Source organism: Chanos chanos, chromosome 14 (assembly GCF_902362185.1).
Source record: "Chanos chanos chromosome 14, fChaCha1.1, whole genome shotgun sequence".
In the NCBI taxonomy this organism is placed as follows: domain Eukaryota; kingdom Metazoa; phylum Chordata; class Actinopteri; order Gonorynchiformes; family Chanidae; genus Chanos; species Chanos chanos.
Window position 1 is genome coordinate 93,075 of NC_044508.1, and position 26,410 is coordinate 119,484.

A 26,410-nucleotide genomic window follows, 5' to 3' on the forward strand; every position below is an offset into this window, starting at 1 on the left:
TCAAGTTCAAGTTTATTTAGAGCCCAATATCACTGTTTACAGTCTCAAGGGGCTTTACAGGCCACAACAGTCAAATCAAAATATGACGGCACCCCCTGACTTAATCCTCATGGCGGGCAAGAAAAAACTCCCCAAAAACCCAAGAGGGAAATGGGAAAATGGGAGAAATCTTGAGGAGGACCACAGAGAGAGGAGACCCCTCCTTGGTCAGACAGGTGTGCAATAGGTGCCGACCACGTGGGCAGTTACAGCTGAAAATAAATTGGGGCATGAACAAAGGGGATGGTGATGTAGACAGGAGGCTGACGGGGGATGGAAGATGATGACACCAGGATGGATCAGTCCACAGGGCGGGAGGAGTCAGGATCACTGGTGTCTCAGGAGTAGCATGTGTGGCTCGACAGAGAGAGAGAGAGAGAGAGAGAGAGAGAGAGAGAGAGAGAGAGAGAGAGAGAGAGAGAGGGACATTGTTAGATGTTCATTTCCACATAATGGTTGAGGTAAATATACATCGTGTGCCGAGTGCAGGCAGGGACTCCAGCAAGACTAACTAGTACAGCATAGCTAAAAGGGAGAGCTAGAAGGTAATATGGACATGATGGCACTCTGGGACACAAGGCGGCCACCCACTCCACAGTCAACAAACCTGAGTGAACATGTTAAAGTGGGGGGGCGACAGCATCCAAACATCCCAGTTCACCAAACAATCTATGCCCGAGAACCCTCCAGATCTGCTCCTTTGCCTAGTATAGAGCTATTAGCAAAAGGCTTGGCTAAACAGATAAGTTTTCAGCCTTGACTTAAACATAGAGACTGTGTCTGAGTCTCGAACATTAATTGGGAGGCTATTCCATAACTGTGGGGCTCTGTAAGAGAAGGCTCTGCCCCCTGCTGTAGCCATCATAACTCGAGGTACCAACAAATAGCCTGCACCTTTTGATCTAAGTAGGCGTGGTGGATCATAAAAGACCAGGAGTTCGCGCAGGTACTGTGGCGCAAGACCATTTAATGCTCTATATGTTAATAGTAAGATTTTATAATCAATACGAGATTTGACTGGGAGCCAGTGCAGTGTGCTCTAACACTGCATTAGCAAAACCCGCTCTTTCAGATACATACAAGTGAAATGACTTGCTATAGTTTGGGGTGCCTAATGCCGGAGCAGACTGCAGTTCACCTTTAATTAATTGGAATGCAGCCTCTGCTTCTGTAGTCCACTGTAAAGGTGTAGCACTATCTGATTGCCCTGCTGCTTTAATCATAGCCCGTAATGGCGCTGTTTTAAGAGCATAATCACAAATCCACTGTCTGCTGTATCCCGCCATACCCAGAAAAGAAAGCATCTGTCCAACTGCCTGTGGCTGTGGAACTTTAATTATGGCATCTATGTGTGATGGAGCAATACACCTTTTATCACCGCACAACTTCCTACCTAAATATTCTACTTCTTGTTTACACAACTGTATTTTATCCTTACTGATTTTATGACCTCCTTCTGCTAGGGCACATAAGACAGTTACTGTGTCTCTTTCACACTGCTGTTTTGTAGGACTGCAAATTAATAAATCATCCATGTACTGAATTAAAGTGCTATCAATATTGATGTGTTCTAAGTCCTCAGAAAGCACTCTATTGAAAATGGTCGGACTATCACAAAAACCTTGTGGCATCCTGGTGTATGTGTATTGCTGACCTTGGTATGTGAATGCAAAAAGATATTGTGAGTCTGGATGTAAGGGTACACTAAAAAATGCTGAACATAGATCTATTACTGTGTATCATTGAGTGTCCGGTGGAATATTGGACAACACTGTATGAGGGTCTGGTACAACTGGAGTCTCCGCTTCAACTATGGCATTAATCGCCCTTAAATCATGCACTAACCTATAATCATTTGAATGTGGCTTTCTGATGGGGAAAATCGGGGTATTACATGGACTTTTAATTTTGATTAAGACTCCTGCTTGTACCAAGCCCTCAATAGTAGGCCTAATGCCGTCTATGGCCTGAGGTGTGAGTGGATATTGTTTTTTATATGGTAAGTTAACCCCTGCTTTAACTTTAATTTTTATTGGTTGCGCAGATCTAACCAGACCTACATCTGTCTTATGCAATGTCCATAGATTGTCTGGTACCTGCTGCAACAGGGTGTTTTGTTCTTCAGTGAGTGGTAATTGTGTGTTTATTCTTTCATCTAACAACACTTTTTCAGTTACACTCTGATCATATGTCTTATTTGATATCCTAATAAATTGTTTATCCGAAGAAATGTGAATCTTAGGATTACCGGTTGGAAGCCAATCTTGTACCTGCAATGTTTTTTTGATCATAGGTCCTAATTCATGTGACTCATGTCCATTAGCAATCAGTAAAGTTACATGAGGCACAGAGTTATTGACTTGAAACCACTGCTGGAGCTGGGCTGGTAAGGTTACGGCTGCTGCTGCACCTTGCGGCCCCACATAAATGTCCTCCCTTATGATATAGGGTTGGAGTCCGTTGACGTCTTCATCCCAACATTCCTCATAGTCTTTATCTGACTGAACCTCATCAAACTTCATTGTGCAATTAAGGATAACCTTGGGTCTGTTGCTTTCCCCAGCTGGGCCTGCACCCATGGTTTCCATAGCATCCACTGTTGTTGTAAGGCTGTATTATGCTGTGTGAGACGTAGCCAGTATGCTACTGGCTGATTTAGGGATTGTTCTTCTGCTGCTGAAAGTGACATCACAGACCTCACAATTTCGTCTGGAAAGTCAACATAAATCCCATCTTGTGTACACATTATTTTAGCTTTTAAAGAGCATAGGATATCTCTTCCCATGAGATTTGCTGGTGTGTTGGCTGAGTAGAGTAAGGATGCAATTATTGTTCTACCGTTAATTTGCATTGGTACGGGCTCTGTTAATGGTATTACCTGTAATCTCCCAGAGAAGCCCACAGTCTTCACAGATGACTTTGAAAGGGGGAGAGCTGAGCCCTCTTTACCAATGCATGAATATGTTGCGCCTGTATCCACCATAAATAAGTGTTCTCTCTGGTTTATAACTACAGGTATGGTGGGCTGTTCTTGTGAATGCTGAGAGGTGACAGGCAGCATCTGCTCTCCCTCGGGCCTCTCTGGGCAGCCCTAATATGGCAATCCTGTTGCCGGGCCTGTCCACGGATTGATTGGGCATTCTCTTTTCTTGTGCCCTACCTGGTTACATCCCCAACACAATTCGTTGCTTGTTTGAGTGGGGGCTTGTGGCTGCTGTTGTCCAGGCTGTGCTGGCCCCTGCTGTGCTTGCCAGGAATTATACGGCTGTGGTCCTGGTTGTTGGCTCTGTGGGGGGTATGCTTGGTTCTGTGGAGGGTGCCCAGCTGTCGTTTGTGTCGGGCCTCTGTAACCTCCTCTTTGTCGTTTGCCCTGTCCTCTTGACAGTTTGTAACCATAGGGGAGTGAATTCACGTGCACTTGGATTATGGCTGTAGATGGTTGATACATGTGTGTGGGTGGCATTGGCTGCTGCTGCTTCAGTACTGGGGCAGGGGGCGTCTGAGGCGGTGATGGCACTTGTGGTATAGCTGTCACTACAGGTGCTTGGATGTGCTCCTTTTTTATTTTTGCCTTTGGTATTCTTTGTGAGCTGTCCTACTTGCAACTGAGTCAGTTTGTTGGCCAGCCGCTTGGACTCCTCCTCCTGCTTCCGCTGCTCCTTTCTGTGTTGTTCCACATGATGGACTATATGTTCAGAAAACATCGCCCAATCCATTTTTAGCAGCCCCACCACATTATCTAATTTCTGCTGCACCTCGTGTGGCATGCTCTTTTTAACCATCATTTTAAATAAACTTGCAGTGGTAGCATTAGCATTCCACGGACTTCCTGTCTCTTCCCTCCACTTTCTTTGAAAGGCATGCAGAAATTTCAGTGGGCACTCGTCATCTTTTAATGTTTCCCCCTCTAGTTTTGAAGGGTCCATCTTTTCTGGATATTGTTTTCTTACTGCAGCCCAAATCTCCCTTCTATGACCATTAAACCCTACATCATCTGCAATATTGCTAACGGCCAATTGCGGTAGTTCTGCTTCGTCGGAAATCTCATGGGCTATTTGTTTTCCTGCCGTATGCATTAATAAAGCTTTGATATCACCCAGTGCCAGCCTCACTCCTCCTGTGAACTCCTCTAGGGCCACGATCCACTTATTGGCCCCTTCAGTCAACGGAGGCAGTTTGCTGGCCAGGGTTTGCATGTCCATAAATGACTATGGCACGTATTGCTCTCTGTCTCTTTTCACAATCAGTGGTGCCTGGATCTCGATCTCCTCCTCCTCCGACTTCACCTGTTCTCTCGGTGCTGTGTTGACTCTACGCCCACTCCTCAGCTCCATTCCGGTCTCTGCTGTTTCTGTTAATCTTGTCATCTCCGCCCTACTGAAGTCTTCAAGTAGATGTTGATATTGTTGGTTAGTTCTGTTTCCTCTCTTTTTGGGCCTCTTCGGTTCCCTCTATCCATAATTTTCCAGACACAAATCTCTCCATGGAGGTTGACCCTGTGGGCGGCTCTGTTGTCTTCCTTCTGCAACTCATGTCCCTGTGCTTTGCGTGGAAGTTGTGTATCCCTCGTCCATTAACTCCTCTGGGTTGATAAGCATTGACCTTTGAGGCTTCTCCATATCCGCAGGAAGCGTATCCACTAGTCTGTGAAACTCCTCCTTGTCTGCCCTCTCTTGTGGGTCCTCCATATATTTTCTTTCTCCGTCACTGTGTGTGCCTCCTGTTGCTCCTCTCTGTCTCCACTCCTTCCAGGTGTAGCCCCCCTCTTCCTGATTCTCTTTGAAGTCTGCATATGTCTGTGTGCCTCTGTGTGTATGTGTGCTCGGGTATGTGTGCATGCCTGTGTGTGTGTGGGTGCGTGTGTGTGTATGTGTGCCTGCACGTAGTGGAATGCCTGTATGGGTGTGTGCATCTGCATCTGTATGGGTGTCTGTGGGATTCCATGCAAGTTTGACAGTCCCTCTTATCGGTTCCAGCTCTATTTCTGTTTCAATCCTTCTTTCTTCCTGGGGTTGTCCTGTCTGTAAGACGTATTGTCCTGCCTTCAGTGGATTCTTGTAAGCTGAGTAAGATGGGGGTGATGAAGACTGTTGGTGGTGTGCAAACATTTGCTTCAGACAATGATTCTTGCCTATCTGCTATTTTCCCGCATTCTCTCTCATCCTGCACCTCTCTATGTGTATTTTGCATTTCCCCAGCCCTTCTAGCTGACTGCCTACACGCTGTCCCTGTTTGCATAAACCAACCAAGAACCTCTTTTTCCTTCTGCTTTTTTCCTATCCTCTTATCACTAGTGTCTCCCACTTTGTAATGTGTTATATTAGTTTCTACCTCTTTACAGCATGCAATGTCAAACGTACCCTCTAACGGCCACTGGCGATCTCCAACTGTTCTTTTATTCCACTTTTTCATGCACTTTAAAATGTGGGCTTTGTGTTGTGGGTGTTTTTGAACGACTAATTCTTTTGGTGTATTCATGCTTTTGCTCATCACGGCTTTTTTCATGTTGTTAATCACAGATACACGTTTTTAAGTTGATTTCAATAGTTCTGGCCTGTCGTCCCTGTCTCTGCGCGAGCTTACGGTTATACACAATCTGGGACTAACCAACTGCCTTCCTGGACCTTTAATACATTAATTTTCTTATACCATCGAAAATGGACTTAACGGTACGATTACAATATTGTCTGAATTTCTATAGAGACTTTTAATATCGGCTGCGACGTACTAGCACTCCATAGCCTCCGTAAATATACAGTCCACGTCAAGTAGCACCTTTTATAAAGTTACCAATTAGTAATTTGCCAAAGCTTTAGTTCGATCAGCCGGTCACTTTGCCAGTGTTTAATACTGTTAAAATCTTTATACGTTCGCTTTAACCAAAAACGTGTCCTAATTCCCTACGTTTCTACATAGTCTTTTTAAATTTAACTGGTCAAAAACGGCGATTGCGTCTAGTAATACACATAACAAAAATGAAGTAGTCCGCGTTTTTATCACACACAAAGTTTACTGCTTAATTTATTTGGTATTTCGCATGTACTTTTCACATATGGATGTTTGCTGCTATAGCATAGACATTTAACATTACTCAGTGGTTCTTTAGACTGGGGCTGATAGCGAAACAAGTGTTGTTCATGACAATGGGCACACTTAGCAATGTTTAGGGAGGTCCTGGCGCTTCCCCATGGCACCCGCTGAAATAACTTACACTTGTCTATGTCTAACAAAAAACCCCTCGGATAATGCACCCAACAGTTTTAAATCCTCCACTACTATTACCTTATGAGTACTACAAATTACATGACATCCCACATAACTTTTCACTGTTTGAAGACAGTTATTACTTCTTTCGCGCACTCCGCGTCCTCCTCTCCGTGGTTCTAAAATGCCGCTTTAAACACAACTCTTATTTTAACAACAGGAATATTTTCTATTAGATACCTCTCTTCAGCGCTCACAACTATATTAATTTCAGCATTTACCACTTTAATCGATGCTTTTCTTCACTTCTCCTCCACTCATATCCACTCTCTCACTTTACTCAACATATACGATTCACTCGCCGTTCATACCGTTCACTCATTCATACATTTGCCGGTACATTCACACTCAAAAGTCGCTGTCTTAATTTCAGCCTTAGCGACCCACTATAGACTGTTGTCCTAAATAGGCCCCTTAATCAGTCTAAATAACATAAGTATATATATATACATGTATATACGCACACACAAATATATACACATGCATACACATACACGTATATATACAATAAATTTTTTGGGTTTTTTTCTGTTTTCTCTTTATTGTTTAGCGTCACTGTCTCATAAGCTTCTTAGTGACAGCTAGACTGCCGTCCCAACTGGGCCCCTTAGCAAGTCTAACTTCTGATAACTACTCAGACTGCCGTCCTAAACAGGCCTCTTAGCTAGTCTGGTGTTATTCTAAGTCGCCGTCCTTAGGCCCCTTAGCAACTACTAGGTTGCCGTCCGAAGCGGGCCCCTTAGCTAACCTAGATTTGATCTACACCCCTCCTGCCCGTGCAGACCTCCCACTGATACACTTCCTCGACACAATGGGAGCGGTATCCACAGGATGGTGTTTATGTGTGCTGTTGTGTGAGTGGTGCTAATCACCGATAGAAGACTGGGCCCCATTTAAGGTCTGTTGGCCCCAGACCACCCTCTGGTGTGCGTTGCCCCAAGGGGACTCACAGAGGGCTGGATACTTACCGAAGCAGACTGGTTGTTAACACCGCAAGGTTTCCCCAGTCTGCTTGTACGAGGCCCGGGAGGCAGGTACCGTGCAATACATCACCTCCCAGACAGCCTCGGGTGGGAGTCCACTTCCAGCGGATAGCCCCCATATCTGCTCCTGCCCGGTATACACCAAGCCAGAGCCCTTTGGGAAGCCACCAAGCTTCTACTGGAAGCACACTCAAACAAAACACAAACACCTTCTCCCATACACCGGTCCCTCAGCACATGCAGTGTAAACAGCTTCTACTTAAACAACACAGAAAAGTTAGTCACACACACACAATCTCACATTCACAAATTACTGCATCGGACTCTGCTATAATTTAGATTCTTTAGAGGAGAGGCTAGATAATGCCTCGGCCCGGGCGGATCCACTGCTCTTGATCTCGACAATTTTATGCAGAATTTTGGAAAAAGGCTCTGCTTACCTTTTGTATGTGGCCACCGTCGATCCAAGGAGCAGATCCGTCCAAGCTGTCGGCTTCCCCGTGCCTCTCCTGGCTGGCTCGCCACTCAAATGTGGGTGAAATTCTCAGCCTGGGCCAAATGAGACTGAGTCCCAACGCCACACGATACCTGTTCTGAGACAAAACAACAGGAGTCTAACAATGAGTCAGATGCAGTGTAAGTTTATTGTATAGTTCAAAAGACATACAACAAACTGAGTCAGGTCCCGGGGAGTGACTGACTCCTTCTCACAAAACACTGGTCTTTATACACGTTTTCTCAAAAAAAGATACACATTACTTTGTCTCTTTGTATGTGGGGCACCTCTGCCAGCCCATCTTCACAGACTCCTCTTATGGCTGGTTTAGATTACGTCATTATTGTCTAGTTCCTCTACCTTTACCATACGTCGTCTCCAATATTTACTGCCCTGCTAAGCAGTGGAGCAAGATATATCACAAACCAGGAATATTTCACCTTCTCCATATATTATGACTGACCACAACACTCTGGCAGAGGCGCCAACCTTATCTCACATGCAGTCCCCTAAAGGGCCACACAGGCCTTTTCTTTCTGAACAAAGAGAACTTGATGTTTCTTACAATACAAAGGATTGTATAGTTATATAGTTGTTAATATAAACGATTACATTGATTCACCCCTATAATAATGAATACATTATGGTTACATTGTTTATCATGGTTACTACAGTGGTTATCTTAAAGGAGAGTAGTATTTTTCCAACAGTCTATTTGTGAGATATGACTTTAACCAGGAGAGGGCAGTGCCAGTGATGTTGACATGGGATTCCAGACGGGAAAGAGGAATGGTGTGGTTGATGGTGTCAAAAGCGGCGGTGAGGTCGAGGAGGATGAGAATGCTGAGGTGGCCAGAGTCTGAGGAGAGGAGTAGGTCATTGGTGACTTTGAGCAGAGCCGATTCTGTGCTGTACTGTGAACGGAAACCAGATTGAAATGGTTCGAATAAGTCGTTTGAGCTGAGGTGGGCTTTGATTTGGGAGGCGACAACACGTTCCAGTATTTTTGAGAGAAAGGGGAGACTGGAGATGGGACGGAAATTGCACATGATGTCGGGGGTTGAGTCCAGGTTTTTTGAGAATGGGGGCGAGCAGAGGAGGGCTAGGGAGGTGGTCAGATTATTGTAGATGGTATCAATTTTGGTTGATACCATTTTAAAAAAAGAAAAAGTCGAGAAATTCTGTTAAAGCACTGATCCAAAATTCCATAAATCAAGAACAAAACCTTGTCAAGAACAATTTTGAAAATGGTTGTTTGGCCTTTCATGGTATGGTCAATTCTCCATGTTACTGGCATGGATTTTAACGACTGTAAGGTGAAGCACAGAGAGCGCCCCACTGCCGAATATCTGCACACGTCAAATATCCACTTAGCAGTCCTAGAGCACATAAGAAAATTGTTGTTTTCAGGCCCATAAACTAAACTGACATTGAATGCCAACAATAAAGCTGATATTCTCTTACAGCAGATAAGAAACGATCATGTGTAGATTGCGGCTTGTAAAATAAGAGAGTGGAGAAATATGTAAGGTAGTTTGGCCAGTGCAAGTTTTTTTTCTTTTTCCAGCCCTACAATGATACATTTCTCTTCACACTTAATTCTGTCGTGTAGAATGTAAACTTGTTTCATAAACACGATTTCTTTATGACCAATTGGACCTAAAACGTTTCGACTAGCTGCACACAACCACTTCACTGTAGGCCTACTCGACAATATTGCTGACACAACAAACGGAACTTTCGCAACGAAACTTCTTCGCATGCTGACACGTTCTTTCTCATGGATGTGAACAATTTTTTTTAAACCAATTCTACTGATATGTTCAGCTAAATGTGATTAAAATGACCAACAAAACCTAAAACTAGTACTTTCGCTAAACCAGTTGGCAACTACATTCGTATGCCTCGCCCTGCCTGTCCACCAAGTTTGCACTAGTGGCCTGAGACACCGATTAAAGGCCTACATGAATTAACGGATCGATCGACAGTATCTTGACACTTTCCTCGATCGTTTTCCTTTGCCGTTCAGTGACTTCACTCTAAAACATTTTTTAGTCTAAACTAAACACTGTTTACCTCACCATCTGTTCACCTGTTCAGTTGTAGTGCTCTCTACGACCTGTTCACAAATATCGTTCAGTCCGGTCCGCTTCCGTATGAATTACTAGCCAAAAAGGGCATATTCGTGGTTTTATACTGGTGTAGCAATAACGATGCCAACTGCTAGTGGAAAACCTGTGCAAAATGAAAGAATATGCCGATGCTGATAACTGATTAAATGCCTTGGCTTTTAAGGGGACAATCGCACACCGAGGATACAGAGAGGTGTCCATGCTCGCCACCGCTGACGTAAATTTTATTGAATAATTTTAAGAGACTACTTTTTTCTGAGATAAAACATAAATGAAAACAAATTTGAACAGCAAAACAAACCGCCTCAAAATACGGCCACTTCAGATGAATCGATTTAATTAGAGTTTAATTGCCACAGCTGGGTACGTTATAAAGTGCCAAAGACGACACTCCTTTAGTTTGAAGTGCTGTTCTTTGCCGCCATGTTTGTATCTTTAGGTTTTGTCGCGTTTGGGATATCGCTTATTTTGCAAGGTGAGATGCTTCATGTCCAATATTTTTGCCAACTTTTCCCTCATTTTTTAATGTAAATACTTAAGCAACCCTTTTAACAGATCCTTCGATAGCCTACTACTTTTTAGGACGAAAGTCTCACGGTTTTTTACTTTCAAGGTCTCTTTATTTGAAATCCTTTCTTGAATAAAATGTGAAGTAATGAGAATGCATACTCTTGCTGCCTAAGCTTGTGATTTAGTCTCAGTATAACTCCTTTAGAACATGTTTATCTATGATGTGAGGGCCGCGACAGGGAAAGGGAAAAGAAATACGATGCTGCTAGCGAGCAAGGCAGACTCAGCCACAGGTAAATATATATTCAATGAGAAGTGGCTGGCTGAAACCATCCAGTGATTCGTATGGGGCGCGATATGAACTTTGTCGCAAAACATTCAAACTTTAGACGGTGGGTTGTAAAGCATTGGGTTCTCACCTCAAATCTGAAAAGCACAATTACTACCACCCGTAAAAGTATAACCATCGAGTTGTTCACTTTTACTGGTAAATCAAGGGGGGTCATTGTTTTCCATTGGACTGGGTCTACCGCCATACAGTTTTATTTTCGTTAATGAGAAGGCAGTTGTTCTCTAATGCTCTGAATATCTGTCATTCATATTCAATAAAACTCGTTAACGATGTATACCGTAGTCTAGTTTGTCGATTTCTTTTGCCGCAGCACGGTATTATTTTTTTCCTTTAGAGATATTAAAAAGGTCTTAAGTCATTAAATCTGGACTCAGAAAATGTGCAGATAACCCTGGTCAGCCATGTAAACAACTGCTCTTAGCGTCACACCGCGATACTAAGGTCACTTCGGTGTTCCTACTGGAGTGCAAACAGAAAAAAGCTCTTGAGGGTATGTAGTTCTAGGGGGCGCTCCCTAGTGGGGAGTTCCTCTCAGTGACTCCCTAGAACTGTTCGAAAAGCACCTTTAGTCTCAGTAGGAACTCCTTTTGGATTACCATCAAAGACTTGAATTGTAATTTGACTGGTAGTAGTGGATTTTTGTAGTTTTTTTTCACTGTTGTGAGAAAATATTTACCAGATACAAGTGAAGTTTGGTTGAGGACAGACCTACGTGGGTAAATGTTGTTGTCTGGTTTTGCAGTGGGCCCAGTAGCATCTCAGTCTGCTCCTGTCAGATGTCGTCTGGGATCTCAGCCGTGTCGAGACGGCTCAGACTGTGTGCTCTTCAGTCACGTTTGTGACGGTGAGGAAGACTGTAAGGATGGCTCAGATGAAGAGGGCTGCTCCATTGTGTGTGAGAATGGTAAGATGAACACTGCAGATGCACTGAGCCAGTCCTGAGGTGCTATGAACAGGATATTTGTTCTATTCCTGCGTATAACTGGTCTGAGTACAGTTAATCACCCAGCTCAGTCACTGAGTACAGTTATATATCAGCACCCTAAACAAAACCCCTCAGTCAAACTGGACATCATGGCAGGTCTGTTGTGTGATCTTTTATTGTCTGAAAACTCCAGGTATCTTTACTGCACGGCTCAGAGGCCTGAGTAAAGAACTCCTGGAGCTGTTATAACTGGAAGAGAGACGTGAACATTTTAAGCTGAAAGAGGTCTGAAAAGTGACCTGTCGAGGGAAGCGGATACTCGCTGTCAGAATTGTTGATACAGTTGTGTGGAGTTGGTATTGAGAGAATGAAACTGTTCATCTCTCTGGGCATTGACTTTTCACAGGGCAGTTCCAGTGTGCTCATGGCAAGAAGTGCATAGAGTCTGGTCAGGTTTGTGACGGGGTGGCACAGTGCCAGGATCGGTCGGATGAAGCCGACTGCCTGCGACCGGATGAGAGCTGTGTTCACCGTTGTGACAACAAAACCCGCTGCCTTCCGGAGTCCTTCGTCTGTGACGGGGAGCCCGACTGCATGGATAAGAGTGATGAAGCCAACTGTGGTGAGGTTTCTGTTCAGATGAATGGATTACTAATGTTATCAGGGGATGGGTTATTACAGAAGAGTTGGGCTGAGTTTTGCCGGCGACCTTGACTGTGATCGTTATCCTAAAAGCTCAGGTGACTATCTAATCCAGCACATTAATGTCCCAACCTGACTTGGAGAAGTCTTTCATTTTGCATATGTGTGGCAAATCGGGACTAGTCGTTCTTGTCAAAATGTCTTTTTTTGGGGTGTCTGTCCCTGACAGAGCAGGAGAATTGTGGTGCTGCAGAGTTCCGCTGCAGTAATGGACAATGTGTGCCTGTTGGCGTACGTTGTGACGGGCATCCCGACTGTCGAGATCACTCGGACGAGGAAGGCTGTGTCAAACCTTCCCCCTGTGCCACCCAAACCCACTGCCCACACAGCCATGAGTGCCTACTGCCAGAGTGGATCTGTGATGGAGAGAGGGACTGCAGAGACAGCACAGATGAAAAGGTCTTGTTGGCATAAGCAAACTGACAGACAGAACAATGAGGTCATCATGGAATCTGTTGGATCTGTACATGGTTCCAACAGAATCTTTGGTCTCGTTGGAATGAATGGAAGTTTCACTCCAAGTGTAGTGTTTTTAGACATTGTTAGAATGCTCTCTCAAAGTGCCGTTTACATCTAGGGATGTGATTGGTCGGGAGGGGAGATTGGCTGGAGGTAGAAGTTAAAATGTGGGTGTGGGTTACAGCATTGTATCTAATGAAATGTATGTGTGTTAAACCTGGATTTGGTGCGCTTGCATGTCTGGTACGTGTGTATGTGTGTGTCTGTCCTGTAGGATTGTAAGGAGACTGAAGTGAAGTGCGGAACATTTCAGTGGCCTTGTTCCTCTGGTTCTCAGTGTGTTGCTCTGTCCTGGAGGTGTGATGGCGTTCCAGACTGCAGGGATGAGAGTGACGAGACTGAATGTGAGTCAAACCATTAAATGCACACACACACTTACGCTCTTCATTAAAGTCAGAGACTGTCAGGGTAGTAAAATGAACCAGTGTTCTCCTGGATGTTCGCTAAAGACAGTTAATTTCAGAAGATTTACTGAGGAATGTTCATTTGCATGTTGTGAGCCTTTTGATACTCTTTCACTGTACTGTTTGATCATGGTGAAGTTGGAAGCAGGCTTATAGGGTGCGTTTCTTTATAGAGGATATCATTCCACATTAATGGTATTAATGTGATTACAGTGAAGACTCTGAACTTTGCTCTGTGTGCATGTTTTGGTTTCAGGTGGTTCTGGGTCATGTGACTCTCACCTGTTCCAGTGTAACAGCTCTGAGTGTTTGGACCCAGCACAGCTCTGTAACGGAGTCACTGACTGTCTAGATGGGTCTGATGAAGGTGGGAACTGTTCGACAGCTAAATGCACCAGCCAGTCAGGATGCAGTCAGGACTGCCATAGAACACCAGAGGGCACAGTAGGTTTTTCCTTTAATGCCGTCAAAATTTACAGACATAATGAAATAACATTACTCTCTTTGAGATTGCTCTATATACACAGTATAGCCTTAGTTGGGGTCACTCAGTGAAGAACAATGGTACATATGTTATGTACTATATGTTATATATTAAGTAATGTTGTACAGTTTCTCAGTGACGTTTTTGTCCTGCGTTTGCCATTTTCTCTGTTCAGAGGTGTTGGTGTCGGGCTGGTTTTAGGCCTCAGAAGAACGGAGTGACGTGTGTGGACGTAAACGAGTGTGTCGGGGGCAGTCCAGGTGTATGTAGCCAAATCTGTAAAAACACTGAGGGCTCATACATGTGCGGCTGTAACCAAGGTTACATGTTGGAGCCCGATGGCCGAAGCTGTAAGACTTCAGGTGGGATGTGGACATTTCATGTTGGGGTTAGTCATTCGTCCCCTGAGGATTTGGCCTCTGTAGGATGACCACCTGACTCTAAAATGTAGGTTTTTACAAAGATCTAGATTAACTGAACATGTATGAGATTCAGGCTGGAGAGGCATCCTGCAGACGTCGGTAAGTCTTGAAGAAGGGCCCCGATGTGGAGAAGCGTGATGTTTCTTGCCTTGTTCTGGTTTGGATGTCACAGGTGAGCCGTCCCTGCTGGCCTCTGTAGAGTCTGAGCTTTTTCTCCTGGGGCTTGGTAGCGACAGGCTGGATGCTCTCCTCTCCTCTGTGAGGGGCTTCATTCTCTCCGTTGACTATGACTGGAAGGAACAGAAGGCCTACTGGGTGAACCACAGCGCTGAAAGCATTGAATGGACCTCACTGGACATGAAGAGTCGAGGAAGCTTGATCAGAGGTCAGTCATAGGATAGAACAGAAATACTCCCTCCAGCATTACAAATGGACAGAGCCCTTCAAGATTTGGATGAATTCATTCTTTTGTAATGGTATATTACAGTGGTCACCCTATAAGTTTAAATTGTTCTCTGCAAATCACTATGCGCTTTGACATAGCAACTAAATTCGTAATGAGAATTGTCGGCAAAGACCTTTCAGTTCATGCAGTTATAATGGGAAGAACGTGAGTAAAACTGTTCATGACAATAGTTAGAAATATTTGATTCGACAATTTATCATAAATACTGGAAGAGGGTGGAAATGAAATGTGTTTGTTGTGACTCTGGTCAGTTAAACATCACAGAGGTGCTTTGACTCTGCGTGTGTGGTGTTTGTGTTAAAGGGTTGCAGTAGGTCTTCCTGCAAGATGAGAAATTAACATAGTTACCGCTGAACTACGTCAGTGTCTTAGCCCTGCCGGTGCCGTCAGCTGTATGTAGTCGTGTGGAGTTGAGCCTGAAATTGAGATTGGGTAGTAAAATTGGGTGGTTGGGTAGTAAAATTGGGTGGTTGAAAAAGGTGCATGCATAAGTTCAGTCTCTTTCTCCTGTAGGCATTAACGCAGACTACGTGTGTGTAGACTGGGTGGGACGGAACGTGTACTGGATTGATGGTGTGGGCGGTCAGATTAACGCCGTTGCACTGGGAAGCACACCCAGTAATGGCTGGGATTACGCGGTGATCATGGATGAGGATTTGGAGCAGCCGCGCGCGTTGGCTTTACTTCCACAGAAAGGGTAAAGGTCGTCTGTCAGGGAGTTAACACTGAGCAATCCAGGAAACCGAATTCTTCATCTCTTGGTTTCTCATACTACTTTTAAAATGAACAGTAAAACAGACTGTTAAAATGAACAGTAAAACAGACTGTTAAAATGAACGGTAAAAATCTGAAGATGCTGTCAGAAGATGGTTTATGGGTTTAAGAAACTGTGGGCAGTAACAAGGCACTATGTTTCGTTAAACTCAGGGGACAGGACTTTGACATGAGGGATGGTTTGACTTTGTACTGGACCAGAACACACCTCATTATGTCTCTTGTTCTCTGTTTACGCCAGGCTGATGTTCTGGTGTGAAACCGGGGATAAGGCTCGGATTGAAAAGGCCGGAATGGACGGGTCAGAGCGGAGAGTTCTGATCAGTCGGAACCTCAGGTGGCCTACTGGCCTTGCTGTGGACCCGCTCCAGGACCGCATCTACTGGGCGGACCAGAAGCTCGGATACATCGGATCAGCAACACTGCGTGGAGAAGAGATCCAGGTATTGTGTAATTGTTTTGAAAGGAGGGAACAGGTTCTGTTCTGCATAAGAACTCGAATTCAGGGGCTGAATTTAGTTCAGTACCATTTTAACTGGCGTGTTGGTCCACACATTACTAGTAAAATCAATCTGACTATAAACATTGTTATTCCACATCTGTTCCCTCCAGCTGCTGCAGCTGGCCGAGACACCCAGCCCGTTCTCTGTGTCTGTGTTTGATGACTTTGTGCTGTGGTCTGATACTCGCAGAGGAACCATCCAGCAGGCACAGAAAAGCACAGGCAAAAAACACAAAGTGCTTCTTAAACAACCCAGACAACCTTTCAGCTTGAAAGAAAGTACAGTTTTATGCACATTGTCATTAAATAAGTATTTATTTACTTCCATCTGTAATGCCATCATTCTATAAATTATCCCTTTGTTAGTCTAGAAATCACTGACAATCAAGACATGCATATTTTAATTTTGTATAAGTATTCTTAAACCCATTAGCTGATCAAAACACTTCTGCAATGGTTGTAGCTGTGTGTTAATGTGGGGGTGTGTGTGTGTGTGTGTGTGTGTGTGTGTGTGTGTTGCAGGTGGTTCATCCTGTGTTGCAGGTCAGTATGGAGAACCCTTGTGAGACTCGTGCCTGTTCTCACTTGTGTGTGTTGGCCCCAGGGCCAGAGAGTGTGTGCAAGTGTCCTCCTCATTTACAACTTGATGAAGATGGACTCAACTGCTCCAAACCCATGGATGACTCCTTCATTCTTCTGTTATCAGGCACTGGCTTCACTCAGGTACATACGCACACACATGCCCCCACACACACGCACGCACACACATGCCCCCACACACACACGCACGCACACACATGCCCCCACACACACACACATGCCCCTACACACATGCCCTCACACACACTCGCACACATGCCCTCACACACACTCGCACACATGCCCCTACACACATGCCCCCACACACGCTCACACACATGCCCTCACACACACTCACACACATGCCCCTACACACTGCCTTCACTCAGGTACACACTCACACACTGCCTTCACTCAGGTCAACGTGGTTGAAGTGATACTATTGGCTGGAAATTGAGTTGTTAATGTGGTTGAAGTGATACTATTGGCTGGAAAATGAAAGTGTTGAGTGCTGTTTTGCTCCTTGGTTCAGATCCACTTGCAGGACAGACTGAGTGTGGGGTCACAGTCTTGGCCCAGTCACCGTCGATTCGGGCTGTCTTCCCAGAATAAGCCCATGACTTTTGACCTGTCTCTTCGTGAACTTACTCTCTACGTGACCAGCGAGGGTCAGAACACCGTTGGGACCTTCACGATGAAAGATTCTGCCCTTGTCCCTCAAGCCAAGCTGACCCTACTTCAGAAGGACTCTGTATCAGCTCTGGCTCTGGACTGGATCACTCTCAATGTGTACTGGTCTGGTACCAAACATCCCAGTGTATGGGTCACCTCTTCCCAAGTCGGCTACACTGCAATGTTAATTCGTGTTGATGTAGGCGGTGTGCAGGCTGTAGCTGTTCATCCACCCAGCGGCCGCCTCTGCTTCATCAGTGTGGGCGGCCAGGGTGGAGCCCCCGCTCGGGTGGAGTGTGCCTTTATGGATGGAGGAAATCGGGTGGAACTGTGGAGGAACTGTGTTCAGCCAGTCTCTCTGACACTCTCAGACCAGGGAAGAGAGGTTTATTGGGCTGATGTAGGTGAGAGAGAGACGGACAGAGAGCATGTGTGAGTGAGGTTTGTGGAAATGTTTAGATTCCTGTTTTGGGTTGGTGTGTGTGTGTGTGTGTGTGTGTGTGAAAGAGACGGACAGAGAGCATGTGTGAGTGAGGTTTGTGGAAATGTTTAGATTCCTGTTTTGGGTTGGTGTGTGTGTGTGTGTGTGAAAGAGACGGACAGAGAGCATGTGTGAGTGAGGTTTGTGGAAATGTTTAGATTCCTGTTTTGGATTGATGTGTTTGGCGCATCTTCTCCAGGTCTCGGGCACATTGCATGGGTTGGCGTCGATGGTTCGGGATACAAAGAAATCAAGACCGAAGGAGAAGTGAAGGCATTTGCACTGGCCGATGACTTGCTCTTCTGGGTGAGCAGACAAGGTAAAGGTCCAACGATTCAGTTAAAGCTGAAGGTCAACAGGATTTTACAACTCTCTACTCAATGTTTTATGTTGTGGACGAGTGACAGTCCCCGTCAGAACAAAATCACTTAATAGTTTTAGCTAAAATGTTAGTTGCATATAAAACTGGCATTTATGATCGGTCTTGAAGCAGTTATGTTTCAGAAGTGTTGAATTTCTCAGGGCATGTAGGTTTTAAACTTTAGCCTGTACTGTGTGGCGTTCTCTAGGAGCCTCCGCTAAGTTCTGGTTCAGAGCCCAGCGGCAGGAGGCTCAGCCGTGGTTTGAGGTGGATGCTGATGTCATGTGTATGAAGGCCTTCAGTAAACACAGCCAGAGAGGTGAGTGACACGCTGCCAGGGAACTGAGGGAATCAGACTTAACGGCCAGACCGAGGGCTCCTGGTCAGTCTGATCACCCTGGAGTTCATGATCATGTGAAGGATGTAAGATGGACGTTTCATTTGAAAAGATGGATCAGCTATTCTATACAGTGTGTGTGTGTGTGTGTGTGTGTGTGTGTGTGTGTGGCATGTGCATTTTTTGACCGTATACTTCAATGTGCATTTAAAGGAAGCAACTTGTGTGCCAGTGGAAACGGGGGTTGCAGTCACCTCTGTTTGCCTTTCCCGGGGGGCCGGACCTGCCGGTGTGGGCGTGACCATTTTCTTACAAACAGGACAGACTGTGTCTCAGAGCACCACTGCCCGCCAGGCACCAAACCGTGCCCCCATGGACACCCATGCCTTCACCCCTCCCAGTTCTGTGACGGGCACCCAGACTGCCTAGATCAGTCTGACGAGAACTGTAAGGATTTGAAATACTTCTCGTGATGTGTGGGGTTTTTTTTTTTTTTCCCTCGAATGTGTGTGGGGGTGGTGGGGGAGTTTGGGAGAAAATTGAATTCGCAATTAGTGTTAAACTAATGCCTCTCTCCCTCCAAATAATATTAATGGAAATTCTAAGTATCCAAGATGTCTCAAAATCAGACACTGATTCTAATTTTCCTGAAGGTCGTCCTGGCTCTAGACCAGAAGTACAATCTGACATCACGTCTCTGGATAACAGCACTCCAGTCTGGACCTTAGACTCCAGATCCTGTAAAGAGAATTTGTGTAATGGGAAGGGTGACTGCGTGGCAGGGAACGGCACCATGTCTTGTACCTGTGCAGATGGGTTTGGAGGAGAATTCTGCCAGGACCACCTGGGTGTTACGTGGAACAGCCTGACCATGTATGTGTCTGTCAGTGTGGCTGCAGGGGTGGTAGTGCTGGGTGTCCTTATTGCCGTCATGAAGAAGAGGAGCGTGAATGGCAGGTACGCTTGCACTCATTACCAGAATGCCAAGTTTACGAATCACTGTACAGAACGTGTGTGTGTGTGTGTGTGTTGGGTTTAAGAGTGAAGGATATGAGAGAGCCATGCTGACAGTGACCATGTTAATGATCGTACATAGACTTAAAGTATAGTTTGGAAGAAGACTGTAAAGGATATACTAGATAACTCACCTTGGCCTCACATGTACATTTCTCACCCCAGAGACCAGCACTGCTCCATACACACATGCAGGCTTTCTCCCCCAGAGACCAGCACTGCTCCGTACACACATGCAGGCTTTCTCCACCCCTGTCTCTCTCATACACATTCTCTAAGAGCCGTACTTGCACACAGACTCCCTCACTTGTAGTGTTGAATAACTTGATGCACTGGTGTTGCTGGCAGGCGAGCAGAGCCTGTACAGAGGGAGACCAGTATGAAGGACCTGGGGGAAAATAAAGAGAAGTCAAAAATGCAAATGCTGTCCGAGGCAGGAGAGTTCACTGAGGTAATGACCAAGACTGGCCCACTCTTCTTCTGTGGATGTCAACTGTTTTAATCGTCATTGTTCAGGGGTTTTTGTTTTGTTGTTCTTTCTCTTGGTCAGGACATGGTGTCGTCTGTAGGCTAACCTGGCAGTTCTGTGTTGCATCTTGGTTTCTGGGAAATAAAGAATGTGGCACAAGTTTCTCAGAGCTTCAAGACAGTGAGAATTCTTGCACACACACACACACACACACACACGCACGCACACACACAGTTTTACTACTTATTGGGCATGAAATGGAGTGATTTTCTTTGTGCCTGTACTATTTATATTCCTGACTTCAGAATCACACATGTGAACGAAGATATGTGAACTGCACAAATCAAATCTAAAGTAGGTCTACAAATGCAGATGACTGTAGGACATGACTGGTCTTGGATGTGGATCCTCTTGATAATGCGCAGGCGAATAGTGTCTATGGGCACCGAGAGGAGGAAATCCACATGCCTATGCAGCAATCAAATCTGGGCTCTCTTTTCTAGCCAACAGTATAAGCTAAATTCCAGACTGTGTTGTGGTATTGCTAAGCCCTATAGTTAGTTTTATCTGAGTGTCCTGTCCTTGTACAGTTTGGGTAATTAGCTTTTGAGCTAACCTGTGAAGTAGCACTTCCCCTTTTGTTCCAGCTGTCCAGTATCCAATTTAACCATCAGATGTGATGCTGCATTACATGCAGTGTAGCTGCTACTGTTTAAACTACATAAAATATCAGGGCCTATATTAATTAGTCTTTTAAGTTTAGCTGGTGTTTTTGTCTAATAAAGATGGAATTCAACAAGCTGACCTTACAGTTTACCCACTTGGTCACTTACTAACTACCTGATCTCCATATTGATCATATAAACTCTATTTAACTATCTTAGATTCCCATAAGAATCTTATGTTATCAAACATAACCAGTTGAACTCTATAGGCAAATGTTAATGTTGTCTAGGGTCAGGGTTGTCTAGGGTCAGGGTTGCCAACTTCAGCTGAGGGAAATAAGGGCACTGTTCTAGGGGGTCAGGGGGTCAGTGCTTACTAGGGATGGATTTATGTTAGGAAAAAAAAAAAAACATTAATGTTAATTTCTTGTGACATTTCAGAAAGCGATTTGAATATTATTAAACATTTCTGGAGGACCTGAAATAAATATATTTTCTGAATGTACGGTTTGTTAAATTCTTTATTATACAAATGAATGACAGTCACACCACTGCATATACTGATTTAGCATCTAACATCATTAGCTTGTGTACTCAGGCCTTTTGCTGTCCCAACCATAGCAGACCTGCCCAGACCACCCCGCCCACCCGTCAGCATTGCTATTTGACTCGTCAGTAGAACCTGTCACTCAGACACTACAACTGAGCTTAATAATATCTCCTATTGTCTACACAGATACAACCCATAAAATTTCACTTTACACTGATGACCTTTATGTATCTCTGATCACGGAGTGTTCCAGAGAGCTTAAAACTCAGACATCAGAACTCTGCCTCCTATGATTTCTGTCTCATTGCTACACTTATCTCAGGATGATGGTTCCCCTATAGTTATTCCAGATAAAACGTTATCATAATTGTATAGATAATCTTAAGCATCATCTCAAAAGATGGTCCCCACTTTGTTTAGGTTTACATGGTAGGATTGAAATGAATGCTCTACCTTGGCTGAATCCTTGACTGCGCTTAGCTGTGTATCGTGTGCACCACAATGTCGACAAGACATCAGATCACAAGAAAGAATATTGTGTAATTTGAGCGGGTTTAGGATTTTTAAAGTTGTGTGGTCTGAACCTGGCTTTACCTGTTTACTTTTATTTCCAGTTGCTCTGTATTATCTTGAAAAGCAAAAAAAAAAAAAAAAAAAAAAGCCTGTTTCCAACAGGGGGGTAGCAGCAAAGCGTTAACCGAATAAAGCCACTACTCCAGTGCTTTGTGACTGTTCCCAGTCCGCTACTCCAGTGCTTTGTGACTGTTCCCACTGCACAGAAAAAGAGTAACAATGCTTTTTCTTCATTCTGTTTTCTCTTTCTCAAAGAGCACAGGTTCCACTGCAGGGTGAGTGAGTGGTTAGAAAACCACTGGGAAACTAGCGCCCCCTAGTGCTCAAACTGACATCTGGAATAGTAAAAAGTGTGGGACTTCATAGTACCATATTTTAAAAAATAGTTTTTATACTTGGTATAAATGGCTACCACACTTACCTGTATTTAGGCTTTGCTTTTTAATATGAAGTTTATGTATGTGGACTGTTTGTTGTTTCAGCAATATCAAATCACTCTGGAAATGTCATCATTATAGTTAAGTTCTTTTACTGATGATCAGTACTTCTGTAGCCAGTGGCTAAAGCAGAGACCAGTGTAGTCTACACACAACTAGAAATGCAAATTGGACTACTTTGTCTTACATAAAACAAATCTGAGGTTAATATCTATGTGCAAGTCTAAACGATGTCAGATCCTACAGTAAAATGTAATGAGCTGAATCAGGTGTCACTGAAATAATAACAGTGAAACAGGCAAATCTGACATTAGGTCTAACACAGCCGAGTTTGAGCGCTCTCAGCTGTATGAAGCTACCTTCCAATCACTCTTTTAAGAAGTCTTACAGATTATCAGAGGGAGACGTCTAAACTTAAACACAACATACAATGAAAAATCATATCAGAGTCACTGTGTGTGTGTGCGCATGTGTTTGCAATCATGGAGATTAAATATCAGCCCCTGGTGATTTGTGAGGCATTAAAAATTGTGAAATATTTCCCTGGGTTGTCTGTGCTTTTGTGGGTTTCTCCTCAGGCATGTTGCTTTATGCTGCTGGGGAAAAAATGGGCCCCTGAAAAATCCTGTAATCCTTAATCCCACATCTCCCACTGTGTCACCCTTTTGTTTCACGGAAGGAGCGCTGCGTGTTTAACGGGGGAAGGACTGTGTGTTTAACGGGGGGAGCGCCGCGTGTTTAACGGGGGAAGGACTGTGTGTTTAACGGGGGAAGGACTGTGTGTTTAACGGAAGGAGCGCCGCGTGTTTAACGGGGGAAGGACTGTGTGTTTAACGGGGGGAGCGCCGCATGTTTAACGGGAGGAGGGTTGTGTGTTTAACGGGGGAAAGGCTGTGTGTTTAACGGGGGGAGCGCTGTGTGCTTAACGGGAGGAGGGCTGTGTGTTTAACGGGGGGAGCGCCGCGTGTTTAACGGGGGAAGGGCTGTGTGCTTAACGGGAGGAGGGCTGTGTGTTTAACGGGGGTTAGACTTGTGGGGATGTGTGGGTTGGATGTGACAAGAGAAGTGATGAAAATGGAGTTGGTGTAAAATGCATGTGAATTAAAACTGGAGTCAATAAAAATGCATGTGAGCTGAAAATGTGGCTGGTAGTCATTTGTTTTGATAAATTTAAAAGATTCATTCATTTTAACTATTTTGTGTTATTCATCATTTACCATCCATACCGTATAATTAACATTATTGTTTAAGGTGGTCTCTGTAAGTATGAAAGTAACAAGTATTCTTCGATTTAAAAAAAAAAAAAATCATGAAAATGCATGAACTGAACTCTAAAGTGGTACATTATCAAGTGATTTGGTCTCTTCATAAATCGCTGATCATTTAATGAAATAAATCTTGTTACTTCCATCTCATTTACTGTTCAACATGAGTCAGTTTTATGTGTGTGTATGTATGTGTGCACACACACACATAATCACACATACACTCTCACACACACACACACACATAAAAAGCTTTGTGCCCATTGCTCAGTGTTCTCACCTGGATAACATCCCACTTCATTAGGAACCTTCACTGCTCCATTAGAAACCAGTGTACAGCTGACAGCGGTTTGATTTTAGTTTCTATCATTCGTTAGTCAGATTCAGTGGTTAGTTGGTAACTCTGTTCAGCAGCATTACCAAAATAAGAGAAACAGTTTAGATATCTAATCTTTGCCAGACAAAAAACTGCATGTACTTTATGCGGAGAAATGGAAGAGGGCTCCGGGGGAGTGTTGTAAAGCTCTTGATCAGACCTGAGATCAGACCTGAGGTCAGACAAGGCTCCTGCTGCTGACATGTTTTTGGGTGGAGGGGTGTGTCTGTCTCAGGTTACCTCAGAGGCGTGGTCTTTAAATGTACTTTTGAGTAAAGGGAGGTGCAGCTGATAGGAGGGGATTATTAAGGGAATTCAATTTAAATGCAATAGACTTCATTTAAAGTTTAGTTTTATGCTATTTCCCTTTTTACAGTAAAGCTTTCAAACTGGGCACAGCTGTGCTTTATTTTCCTGTTTGGTAAATTTGGCCTGTTCTCCTGAGGAAGATGAGGAGCCTCATCCTTTTGATGGGTCTTTTTCGTGTAACCGTAGGTCTCTCAGTGAGTATTCTTCCCTTGTTTTCTCTTTTTCTCTCAGTTAAGCACGAGCATTTCTGTCGGTCTAGTCTCATTATTATATTAGTATCTCCTCTTTTGGGATGTGTTTCTGTAGGAACTATTGCCTGTATTCAGCATAATCAGTATATTGGTTAAATCACCTGATACATAAAATCTAAACTTCTTTTGTAGCTGGCGTCACAGAAAGTGAGACAGCGTCGTCAGCTGAGTTGGGCAGGCGGTTCTTTCCTTCAGCGAGACTTTGATGACTTCACCCCTGTGTTTTACCTGGAGGACCCACCACGTCCTGCACCAGCCAAATCCACTGGCAAGGAACGGGCGAAAGGCAGCACGACCCCGGGGCCCGCCGCGTGTCCTGACGACCGTAATGAGGATAGCCCGCTCTTCTTCCTCCTCCCTGCAGCGAACAGCCAGGGGGGGCAGACTCCTCAGGTCCTCATGATGCCCCCTCCCTCTTCCAATGGCCAGACTGGGACCTTCACCTCTGGGAATCCCATCCAACTCTTTCTGCTCCCTGCAGGCCAAGATCAGAACTCCTTTAATCCTGGGACAGAGTTGGGTTCAGACTCCGGGTCCGGACAGCCAGGCCCGTCCTCGCCCTCAGCAGGGAGGGACTCCCCCCAGACACCAATCCTCATCTTCCCAGGGATATTCCTGCCAAAGGCTCGCCCTGCCGGCCCTGACGCCGGTCAGTCTCCAGCTGCTGACGTGAGTGGTGGACAATCCAAGACTAAGTCACGCCTGAAGCCTCTCCGTCATCCACAGGAGAATAAACCCCGACATGCCAAAGCTCCCGGCGGGACGGGCAGAAGGCAGGGTCAGAGGTGAAGAGGACGTGGTGTGATGCTGTTGGATTTTTTTTTTGGTAGTGATTTTAATTTTGATTTAGTTATTTGAATGTTGTTATTAGGAATTTACCATTTTATGCTGTTTGACAATAAAAAGAAAGTTTGAAATGTCAAATGTTTGTGTAAATCAACTAATGAAGAGTAAAGTATCTGACGGCTTCTCACAACACAGCCGTCAAAAGTCACAACGCAGCAGTCAAAAGTCACAACGCAGCAGTCAAAAGTCACAACACAGCAGTCAAAAGTCACAACGCAGCAGTCAAAAGTCACAACGCAGCCGTCAAAAGTCACAACGCAGCCGTCAAAAGTCACAACGCAGCCGTCAAAAGTCACAACACAGCAGTCAAAAGTCACAACACAGCAGTCAAAAGTCACAACACAGCCGTCAAAAGTCACAACGCAGCAGTCAAAAGTCACAACACAGCAGTCAAAAGTCACAACGCAGCAGTTTCCACACTGTTTCACAAGGTACAGCAGTTCAGCATCTTATAAATGCTGTAGATTTTAAGTTTGTTTGAAACTAAAGGTGAAAAGACAAAGAAAGCAAATCTCTGTTCCTCCTCTGTTCCTTCCTCCGGGCAGCCGTGGTCTAAAGGTTAGAGAACCGGGCTGCCGGTTCGATTCCCAGGCCCAACATCCATGGCTGTGTGCCCTTGAGCAAGGCACTTAACCCTAATGCTCCCCGGGTGCAGAGGAATGCTGCCCACTGCTCCTGTGTCTGTTGTGTGTTCACTACTGGTGTGTTGGATGGGTTAAATGCAGAGGACAAATTCACTGCTCGCTGTTCAGTGTGTGTGTGCAATCACTGAAACTTATCATATGGCCTTCCCCAAATCTGAGCCGAAATGGAGAATTAGACCCGTCCAGTCGTGTAGAAAACTGGGCGTCTTGCTGTCTTTCAAGATGCATTAACAAACTAAAGAGAAACTAAGAACTAAATGCATCTGATCATGTTAGAAATGTTTCTCTTTACATAGTGGAAAATGAATTGTTCAGAGGATGGTCCTACGGATGCTGGACACTGCAGGTAATCTGAATAGCACACTGAGAAAACCACTGGATACACACGTTTGATAACACCACTGCTTACTCTAACTTTTCAGACCAATTAAAGTTAATCACCGTCCCTAAATTCTTTATAGTTATTCTTCTCATATGTAAGCTTTTTAATATTTTCTTGTGCTCGGTCTTCATGTAGAAGACACCCCACTGAAAACAACAGAGTGATCTGTTGGGTTTCTCTCCTGGTTTAATGTGGAATAAATAGTGTAAGTAGAAAATGAATAAG

General features: G+C 44.6%; 1 protein-coding gene across 1 annotated transcript; it reads left to right on the forward strand.

The window, feature by feature from the left end:
- Positions 1-10,683: 10,683 nt before the first annotated feature.
- lrp13 (low-density lipoprotein receptor related-protein 13) lies at positions 10,684-25,102 on the forward strand. The gene is made up of 19 exons (XM_030791696.1): positions 10,684-10,717; positions 11,519-11,680; positions 12,108-12,328; positions 12,578-12,802; positions 13,137-13,266; positions 13,583-13,770; positions 13,986-14,172; positions 14,405-14,617; positions 15,212-15,395; positions 15,714-15,915; positions 16,085-16,258; positions 16,497-16,697; positions 17,086-17,629; positions 17,906-18,025; positions 18,279-18,386; positions 18,618-18,873; positions 19,074-19,361; positions 19,767-19,869; positions 24,446-25,102. The coding sequence occupies exons 1-19, from the start codon at positions 10,684-10,686 to the stop codon at positions 25,100-25,102; spliced, it is 4,197 nt and encodes a 1,398-aa protein (XP_030647556.1).
- The last annotated feature ends 1,308 nt before the right edge of the window (positions 25,103-26,410 follow it).

Excerpts from the sequence above, each read along its gene's own strand:
- lrp13 (XM_030791696.1), top strand. The coding sequence starts at position 10,684 with ATGCTGCTAGCGAGCAAGGCAGACTCAGCCACAG. Across the intron at positions 13,267-13,582 it reads TGAGAGTGACGAGACTGAAT|GTGGTTCTGGGTCATGTGAC; the intron begins GTGAGTCAAACC and ends TTTTGGTTTCAG. Across the intron at positions 16,698-17,085 it reads CAGGCACTGGCTTCACTCAG|ATCCACTTGCAGGACAGACT; the intron begins GTACATACGCAC and ends TCCTTGGTTCAG.